Source organism: Monoraphidium neglectum (genome assembly GCF_000611645.1).
Source record: "Monoraphidium neglectum strain SAG 48.87 unplaced genomic scaffold scaffold02162, whole genome shotgun sequence".
NCBI lineage: Eukaryota > Viridiplantae > Chlorophyta > Chlorophyceae > Sphaeropleales > Selenastraceae > Monoraphidium > Monoraphidium neglectum.
Window position 1 is genome coordinate 612 of NW_014011466.1, and position 9,602 is coordinate 10,213.

At 67.4% G+C, this 9,602-nt stretch overlaps 3 protein-coding genes across 3 annotated transcripts; 1 reads left to right on the top strand and 2 right to left on the bottom strand.

The window, feature by feature from the left end:
* Positions 1 to 2,578: 2,578 nt before the first annotated feature.
* On the top strand, positions 2,579 to 3,741 carry MNEG_10053 (NADH:ubiquinone oxidoreductase subunit; the record flags this gene model as incomplete). The annotated part of the gene is made up of 3 exons (XM_014041473.1): positions 2,579 to 2,626; positions 3,166 to 3,272; positions 3,582 to 3,741. The coding sequence occupies 3 exons, from the start codon at positions 2,579 to 2,581 to the stop codon at positions 3,739 to 3,741; spliced, it is 315 nt and encodes a 104-aa protein (XP_013896927.1).
* A 920-nt stretch (positions 3,742 to 4,661) lies between these two features.
* Positions 4,662 to 6,831, bottom strand: MNEG_10054 (hypothetical protein; the record flags this gene model as incomplete). The annotated part of the gene is made up of 5 exons (XM_014041474.1): positions 4,662 to 4,817; positions 5,273 to 5,371; positions 5,722 to 5,795; positions 6,277 to 6,372; positions 6,645 to 6,831. The coding sequence occupies 5 exons, from the start codon at positions 6,829 to 6,831 to the stop codon at positions 4,662 to 4,664; spliced, it is 612 nt and encodes a 203-aa protein (XP_013896928.1).
* Positions 6,832 to 8,671: 1,840 nt separating this feature from the next.
* Positions 8,672 to 9,496, bottom strand: MNEG_10055 (hypothetical protein; the record flags this gene model as incomplete). Its single annotated transcript, XM_014041475.1, has 1 exon — positions 8,672 to 9,496. A coding segment is annotated over one exon (825 nt), but the record flags the coding sequence as incomplete, so codon positions are not given.
* Between the last annotated feature and the right edge of the window lie 106 nt (positions 9,497 to 9,602).

Genomic DNA, 9,602 nt, shown 5'->3' on the forward strand with positions numbered 1-9,602 from the left:
CGCCCCCACCTGCCCTGGAAGGCCTTTGAAACAATGTCGTCCATATCAGCGGCGTGCGCGCCGCATGAAGCACACGAGTAGATGCGCGGGCCGCCCAGGTACTGCCTGAACGGCCGGCCCATTGGCGCGGCGGTGTCCGCCTACTGGGCACTGGGTGTTTAGGCGCGCGGGCGGGCCGGCCGGCCACCGGTGGCTGGAGGGGCTGGATTTGGTGGTGGCAGGGTCGGCAGGGCCGGGCGCGTGTGGGCGGCGGGCGCGAGCTTGCCGGCAGTGTAAATCTAGGGGGCGGGGACAGGGTGGGGTGGTGAGATGACGTTGATGTAATCAGGTCAAATGACGGAGCGTAAACCGCGTGCTCCAAAAGGAGCGCGGTCAGCGCACCGCGGCCAGCGGCGGGTCGCAAAGCTGAGCGCGACCATGGGACCTGCCGCAGCGACAATGCGATCTACAAGCTCCAGATCTAACGACCATTTTGCGAGCTTTGCTTTGCATCGCAGGGCCCGAGCTCGCCGCGTCCCCGTTGCACCTGTCAGTCAGGGCGCCTGAAGGCGATACATTCAAAAGCGCGCGGCGCGCAGGGTATTATACACGGGCCGAGGCCTAGCGACAGCCTTAGATGCAGGGAGGTCCCGCGCCACCTTGACGCATCTCGCAAAGCGTTGCTCGCGCGATCCAAAGGGTTGCATGCTCTTGAAAACATCGCCTGCAATTGAACGCACACTTTTCTGCTGGTGCTGCGGCACCACCTGCCCGCATGCAACCCGAGTCAGATGTGAAACAGCGCGCGCGGCGTTTGGCGCCATGCTGCGGTTGCATGCCGCCAGCGATGCCTGCAATACCACCGCTCAGCCGCGTTGCGAATCAGGACGCCCGGACGCATGTGCAGCCGCGTGCGCCCAAACCATGCGGCGCAGGCCGACCCGATGCATGTTGCACATGTGACCGCAAATTCGGGGCGACGACGGGTGCGGCTGTCTCATTTGGGAACTTCGAAGAAAGTTATTTACTAGGTTTTGGGCAATGTGCTTCCGACATTGTGGGATTATTGTTGTATGGGGTGCAGCGGTCTCAGTCGAGGTGCCTTCCCCAGTTGGGATTTTCACCTGTGTGGTGAGGAGACGCAGATGCAGGACGTGCTGGCTTACACAATACCACTGGTGATGTAGGTCAATGAGGATTCAGGCAGTCAGGTGTGCATCCTTGCACCGAGGGCCGCCTGACTAAGATGGACGAGTGGACCGATGCGTCCATAATGACATCAGCATGTAGCGGCGCGATCTGCAGGGCCATTGCTGGTCGCTCCGTTGTATGTGTTGTTTTCAGTCTACATTTGAGATCATAAGTATCAGTCGACAGAGCAAACTTGGCTTCACAGCGTCCGTCGCGATGTTCCGCATCTCCCTCTCCTCGCTCGGTTGGGCCCCGCGCCTCTTGCCCACGTCCTTGAAAAGCTTTGCAACCCCAGCAACCACCAGCCATCAGCATGACGTCAAGCCAGCCTCGGCGCCGGGCGGGGCGCCGCAAGCAGACCAGGTTGCGTCGTCATCCAGCGCAATCGCCGAGATGGACCCCGGCCTCCCTGCGCCTGCAAAGAATCAGCACGACTACACTCAAGCCATGTGGGTGGATTTTTTTGCACAAACTCACATACACTTGCTACAGTACACTCATGCGTCCCTGCCTTCGCGCCCGCCCGCAGCCGCCCCCCGCCCTGCCCGTGCCGCGCACGCTTTGCATGCTGCGCGCCTCCGTTTGACTCCCCCGCCATCCGCCAATAACCATCAAACGTCCACGCCAGGGAGCAAGCGTACCGCCTCTCGGCCGACGCCGCCAGCGCTGCCCCGTTCGGCGAAATCGGCGTCGCGTCACAAGTGCCTGCAAGCCTGCGCGCCGACCACTTGGCCACCATCGTCGCCGCCGGGCGCTCGCGCACACCCAACGCCCCCAAGTGGAACGTGTGAGTCGCCCACGCGCAGCGCAGGCGCGCCGCGGCTTTCACGCTTGAACGCCCCGGTTGATGGCGGGGACGGGGTGTTGTTGAACCGCCTCATCCGCGGCCGGTGCTGCCAGCGGACACGGGAATGTACCTGCCAAAGAGCGGTTGCATGCAAGCGGCGGGTTCAGGTACTGACAGGCCGAACGCCGCTGAACCTTGACGGCAGGCGCACAGCCCCATCTCAAAGCCGCGCTTTGATGCATCCTGACCATCTTGGGCCCCTCAAGACGCTGCCCGAGGCATCCCTGCCTGCATGCATTCGCGCCTATCTGCCGCCCGCCGCGCGCATGCAGGCGCTTCAATCCGCTGCAGAAGTGGACCAACCAGCTCATGGGGTGAGGGGGCGCGGCGCACAGTAGCCATGATGAGCCAACGTGTGTGCAGGCCGCCGGCGCGACGACCTCGGCCCCCCTCGCGTGAATCGAGCCCCCCTAGCCGATAGCCGCCCACTGGCCAGCGCACGTGTGTGTCCGTCTTGACTGCCCGGGTTGGACGACGCGTGCATGCCCTTTTCAGGCGCGCCGGCGACTGTCCCTCCGCCGCTCGGCTGCAAATGGCAGGTGGACCAGCACAGGTGACCCGATGGAGAGCTGCCCGGAAGCTGCCCTCTGGTTCCACTCCAAGGAGCAGGTGCAGGGGGGGGGGGCAGCTGCTTGTGTCGGCTGGGCTGATGGAAACACGCGGGGTGGGCGCGGGCCGCCGCAGCTGCGCTCCCGGAGTCGTCGAGGGTGCTGGGTGTTGCTGCGGGCCGGCGGGGCGGCGGTGGCGGCACGCGTGGCAGGCCCCAGCCAGCAGCTCCGGTAGTGGTGGCCACGGCTGGCTGATCAGGGGAGTTGGCCGGGCACGTGTCGCGGCGCACAGCCCATGTTGACTGTGAGTCAGCAGTTGGTGAGTGTGTGCACCTGCAACATGTGCCATATGCCAGGCCCCGAGGCACCATGAAGACAGAGCGCGCCGGCTGGGTGCTTGAACCTTAGCCGGCCGGCTCCACAGACTGCAATTCTGTGCAGAACCGCTGCATCATCCGCGCCGGGCCGCAGCAGGCGGCCAGACCGCAACTCGATGTGAAGTGGTTGCGAAGTTGGGCAGCAGTCGACGAGACGATCGCGTCTCCTTTGGTCCGGGCGCAAGTGCTGCTCATGCCCCGCCCCGCCCCGCTCCCCCCGCAGGCTGTGCGCTTCTGCGAGCGGCAGGGGTGGCGCTATGAGGTTGAGGCGGAGCAAGTGGGCAGCATCAAGCGGCAGCGGCGCTTCGCCGGCTACGGAGACAACTTCACGTGGGTGCTGGCTCAGCATGGCGCGGCGTGTATCGGATTTGCTGCTCATTCGCGCCACAGCCGCGGAAAGGGGCAAAGCCAGCAGCCGGCCGCACCGCAACCTGGGGGACGGAGGACGGAGGGTGTGCCGCCGCTCGGGCCGCACGGACCCTCCGTCTTTCAAACACTTCCGCACGGAATCCCCACGGCCGCGTCCGCGCACTTGGAGTCGCCCGGTCCTGACGCTCCCAAAGCGAAAATACCCCACGCACGCCCCTACCGTCGACGATGCGCCCCTGCCTCCCAATCCACTCAATATTTGACCTGCAGGGTCAAGCGCGGCGGCGTGCCAGACCTGACGCACCTGCCCTCCAACGCCGCCGCGAAGGGCGAGCCCGGGCCCGCGGCTGACCAGCAGGCGGGGCGGCCGGGGGCCGGCGGCGCGGCGGCCGCGGGGCGCGCGGCGGGCGGGGCTGCCGTGCGGGGCTGAGGGGCCGCATCGCGGCGGCTCGCGACTCGGGGCCTCGTCGTGAGGCCGTTTCGCGCTGGGTGCTGATTTCCGCATTACGCTGTTGGTTGCGCCAGATCGCTGAGTCTCTGCAGAGCCAGGTAGAGCTTTGGAAAATTGTTTTCGGGGCCGCCGCACCTGCGTGCCACATCGCTTCCTTGTTACATCCACCACGCCACGGTTGTATATGTATGTCAGCAGAAATCTTGTTGAATCGCTCGGCGGCTACCCTTCTCGCACGCAGCCCTCAGCGTAACTGCTGGCAGCCAGCGGCCGCGCGCGAGAGCAGGGGGATGGCGGTGGTGCTATATGCCGTCCCAAACAAACACTCAAACAAGCCCGACCCCCGGACAAGCGCGCCGGTCGCGTCCCGTCTGCGCGGGGCGCAGGCGGGCGGCGAGCGGCGCTGCGGTGCCAGCAGACGGCGCCGCGGCGCCATCAGCGCGCTGAAACGCAGCGCCGGCGAGCGGAAACGTGCCCGCAAAACTCATCCAAAGCTAGAGTCAACCCAAGGTGAAGCAGTCGGCGCAGGGCGCCACACAAGAAACTGCGGGACGGCCCGCGACTTGCGGAGCCGCGCCCACGCGCGCGCGCGGGGCACGCCGGCGTGGCCGCGGCCCCTGCAGCACGGCGCCGCCGCCGCGCCGCGATCGATTGTGTCTTCTCGCTACCAACAGACAGGCCTTCTCACCACCCACTGCGGCGATCGCGCAGTCGTGCACCCGCCCGCCTCAATAAGTGTCCAGGCATCGCCTCGGGCTGCCTCCCATCACACCTACTCCCACCCCGCCACGCAGCCGTGGCACCGCCGCGGCTGCGCAGCCGCCGGCCGGCCCAGGCCCTCCGCTTGCACGCCCCGTCTGGGTACCCCGTCCCGCCCCGCCGCGCCCCGCCACAGAGCCTTACGCCTTAGCGAGCTCCGCCGGCGCCGCCGACTTCTGAACGCCGAACGCGCGCGCGACGACGACGAAGCTGATGCCGCCGATGACGTTGTTGATGGCGCGGATGATGGCGGAGTAGAGGCGGAACGCGGCCTGGGGCATCAGCTTGACCAGGACCTGGCAGGGGTGCGTTTCGGGGGCGCGTGGGAGGGTTCGTTTCAGGAGGTTGCTAAACAGGTCTCAGGAGGAGGAGGAGCATTTTTTTCCGGGAGATAGGGATTGTTGTTTTAGAGGATTGCAAGGCTTGTGAGGTAAAAGGGGACTGATACTGTGAGGAAACCTGAGGAGAGCCTGTTGGCTGTGGGCTCCTGCAAGTGAGGGCCATCGGAGCTGCCCAACAAACATAACGGGTGCAGCGCCACGCCGCAAAGAACACTGTCAACACAGGTGGGCAGACAAGCATAAGGGTCTTCTGGGTTCCAGTCTGTTCCTCCTGAACGCGGGCGCTGCCGAAGTCAGGGCAGGCGCATGCGACCGCTCCAGGCAGCCGCGCGCGTGGGCGCCCTAGTGCCAGCCGCGGGTGCTGCCCTGCCCCGGCGTGGTTGGCCCGTCGTGGCCGGCGGCGCTCTCACCGTGTCTGCGCCTCCCAGCAGCTGGTACCGCAGGTTGCTGCTGAGGCCCATGTGGAAGGACCAGCAGGCCGCGTTGCCCAGGATGGACGGAGCCTCGTTCTGCGCGCGCGCGTGTGTGTGGATGTGTGTGTGTGTTTGTGTGTGTGTGTGTGTGTGTGTGTGTGTGTGTGTGCGCGCGCGGGGGCACGAATGGAGTTGAGACAACAAGTCCTAAGCAAACCCTGCCGCACACCAGCAAAGGAGACTGGGGGCTGCACGTGGTCAGGGGCTGCGCACGACGCCGCAGCTGAAACCCACTGCATACCGACCGCCCCACCCACCCAGCTAGCACGCCAGCTGCCCAATCGCCTGCACGTCACACGCTCAGCCGCCCACCCAGCCGCTTACCCAGCCGCCGACCAACCTGTCACCACCCGTGCGCCCACGCCGCCACATACCCGGCCACCCACCTGCGAGACAAAGGTCGGGTCCAGCTTCTGCCGCAGCGCCAGCAGGCCGTTGCTGATGGAGGTGCCCACCACGCCTGCAGGAGCAAGGGGCGGCCGCGGCGTGGCTCAAAAGCAGGCGGAGGCCAGTGCGCTTTGCAAAGACGCCTTTGCGCGCAGCTCCTGGCACGTCTCCTGCTCTTGAGCAGCTTGCCTTCGGCGTCGAGCCCGGCTGCGCGTCATGCAAGAGCTGCCGCTGCACGCCACGCGACCGCCCAAGCTTCGTCGGCGCCGGGCGCCGCGCGGCCGGCGACCTCTGGGTGCTGCGAAGAACTCTCACGCCGTCCGCTGCGCCGCCGACACCCCTGCCGCATATCACACTCGGTGCGATGCGTCGACAGGACGCTCCCCAGCCGTACAGCCTCGACTGCAACGAGGCCTTCACGCTCGCATGCACGGCGCGACCGCCCACATCGCACCAACGGCCCCGTGCAGAGGCTGGCACCACGGGTGGCCGGCCGTATGACGTCACCGGCCCCGAGGCGCCACCGGCCCCGTCATGTCACCGGCCCCCCTCACCGGCCATCATTCCGATAACGCTGAAGATGGCGCCCTTGTAGGCAAAGTTCACCAGCCGCGACTTGACGCCAAAGCCGGCCTCAAACATGTTGCCGCCTTGGGTGGCCGAGGGCGTCCGTTGGGCGCGCCGAGGATTGGATGGGCCGGCAGGGTCACGGGAACAAGAGCAAAACGCCCGGCCGGCCGCAAACCAGGGGCCGGCCCCTGGTTTGCTCAGAAGCGTCCGAATGGCGGGGGCTGGCTCTTGCCCCAGCCAGGCTGCCAGCCAACCCCTGGCCCGGCTGCGCCCGGCAGCCTGTAAAGCCATAGGAGCGGCAGCCAAGCAGCGCCACGGCGCGGCGGCGCCCGGCCCGGCCGGCGGCCCCCACCTGGCGCGCCCCACTTCTTGAGGAACTCGTCGCTCAGCAGCCGCTGCAGGATGCCGCCGCCGGCCGCGGCCGCGCCCGCGGTGGGGGCCAGCAGGTACATCAGCGAAAAGTTGATGACGCTGCCCACCACCAGGGTTGCAAACACAAAGTCAAGCTCGTTCAGGCCCCAGTTGGGGCGGCTGGACATGTCGCCGATGACGGAGGCGCCAACCCCAATGACCTATGATTTTGGGGTGTGTGGCGGGGCGGGGATGGGGGCGGGGCGAAACGGGGTGCGTGGTGCTGGCGCGGAGCGCCCGGCGCGGCGGCTGGATGCGTGCGCGGGCTGGCGCGGCCCGCCGGCGGGGCCGGCCGTGCCAGCTGGGGGCGTGTCATCATCCGTCCATTAGTAATGTGCATCATCGTTTGGGCTTCGGGGGCCTGGCTTCTGCAGCACTCGCCTGCTCCAACAGGACCTTGAAGGGAAACTCAGGGTCGTACGCCACGCGTTCGCGCCAGCCTGCCAGCAGAGGGAACGCGGCGATGCCGCCCTTGCCGCTGTCGCTCGCATCGCCGCTGCTGCCATCGCCGCCGCCGCCGCCGCCGCCCCCCCCACCGCCGCCCCCCTTGCCGCCCAAGTTGCCGCCGATGCTGCCGCCACCGGAAGCTGCCCGAGGGACAAAACTGGGCTTCCTGCGTAGCAAAATCAAGGGGCAGCAGCACCCCATTGACCGTCCACTGTACGTAAACGATCTCAGCGCCATTCCGGACAAGGCAGATCCGACCCCGTCTCACCTTGAGTGCGCAAGGCCGTTAACCCGCGATGTCAATCGTCCAGCCACCCGGTCCAGAGCACAAGGGCGCCGGAAAGCAATGGAAGCGGGTGTGCCAGACGCCCTGTGGACGCCCGGCATGGACGTGGGTCCCATGGATTGTTGCATCTCGACCTTACAGCTGGCTCGCCTAGTCTGCGGTCGCGCAGATCGATTCGCTGCTGCTGCTTTGATCGACAACCGACATGCAACGGCGAGCTATCCGAAAACTTAAAGAATCGGCAATCAGATTGCTTCGATACGGCACATTTTCAAAGAGAGGAGCCCGTGTTGTGACACTCGTCAGCTGGCGCTGTCAGGTGGTCAGCTGGCACACACGGCCACAGCCGCTGCGGCCGGCTCACACCATGCACTGCGCATGGACGCTTGGGTCCGCATTCTCCTACCTGCAAAATTGAAACTCCAGGGGGGAGTGCAAAGCAGGGAGGTTGCCCGCAAATTCCAGCAGGGTGGCCGTGGCTGGGTGCGTGACTCACCCCCCGGCCCCCTTGCACACCCCACCCCACAAGCCCACTCGCAGCGAGGGAGCATTGGGACCGCGTCTCGATTTACAGCGTCAATAGAGAAATAGCATGCACCTCAACCACACCATGGCGCAGCCCATACAGGGCAGCCCGCCCCGTCACGACTGCTCCCATTAGTACAAGCAGCAGCTGCTAGCCGCGCAGGTGCAGAGCCAGATGCGGAGCGGGGGGCCCGTGCACGGCGGGGCGGCCGCGCGCCGTGCATGCGCGCGAGCAGCAGGGCCCAACCCGACCTGCCGAGTTGTGGTGCATGCAGCCCCATGCGGGGCCGGTGCAGCGCGGCGCCCGCGGCGCCCAGGGCCGAATGGCGGCGTTCTAGGGCTGTGGGTGGCGGGCTGAGTCCGAAATTGCCCCATTGGCAGAAAGGAACGCTGTACATCCACATGCGTGAGCGTAATCACAGGCCACCAACACACGCACACACACCAACTCCTACGACAGTTGCTTGCAAATACACGCATTTTTGACCTGTATCAGGGCAGCAGGGGACAACACTCCGCCCTGGCGCACGGGCGGGCACGCAGCACACAGCATCCCTGGGGGAATCGCCCCCTGCTCGACAACTAATACCAAGGCCGCGGCACCGGGGCGGGGCGCGGCCGCGGCCGAGACCAAAATCGTGATCTCAATCTGACACGCCCCAGCCAACGACCGCGATCTGGCGCCTGGTCAGGGGCCCCCGGGCGCCAGCTCAGCGCCGCGCGGGCACCTCCACCACCTCTGTTTCCTCCATCGATGACGTCACCGACAGCTCCCGCATCGCCACCTGCCGCGGCTGCCCCTTTGCCTCCCCCTGCTGCTCCCGCCCCTGCGGCCGCTGCCCGGCCCCGGCCGCCGCCGCCGCCGCCGCCGCCGCCGCCGCGGGCCGCGCGTCGGCGCCGCTCTCAACGTTGCCATCAGCCGCCTCCTCAAAGCTCATCATGCTGCCCGCAGGGCTCTGCGCCGGCGTCGGCAGCTGCGCGCGCACGCGCGCGAGCACCGGCGCGCGCAGCGGGAAGAGCGTGTCAACCGGCACCCCCGCGCGCGCCGCGAGCGCGCCCGCGACGGCATCCGCCACGTCCGCCGCCACCGCCGCCGCCGCGGCGCCGCTCTCTGCGTCGCCGGCGACGGCCTGCAGCGCCGCCGCGAGCTCGCGAGTCTGGTCCCCGGGGTTGGCAAACAGGCCGAAAAGCAGGGATGCGTCAGGGGCATCCAATTGGGCCGCGGGGACACCGAGAACGCCGCCGGCGAGCTCGATAAGGGATTGCAAATACACGCCCTCCTCCGCATCCAGCGGCGGCGCCAGAAGGTCGACCGCCGCCTGCAGCCCGATCAGCCCGAGCCCGGGCACGAACACCGGCGGCGCCGGCGGCAGCGGCAGCGCGCCGAGGAGCGGCAGGCGGGGCGCGAGGGAGGGCGCGAGCGCGAGCGCCTTGCGGGCGCGGTCGCGGAGGAGCAGGTCGGCGCCAGTGGAGAGCCAGGAGACGAGGAGGGGGCGGAGGTCCTTCGCTTCGGGGGACAGCACGAACCGCAGCACCTGGCGGGCGCGGCGGGTGCGGGTGCAGGCAGTGCGAGGAGGGCGGAAGCCGGGGGGTCAGAGTCACGGGGGGTTGCAACTGGGCCGGTGCGGCTCTCGTCGGCAT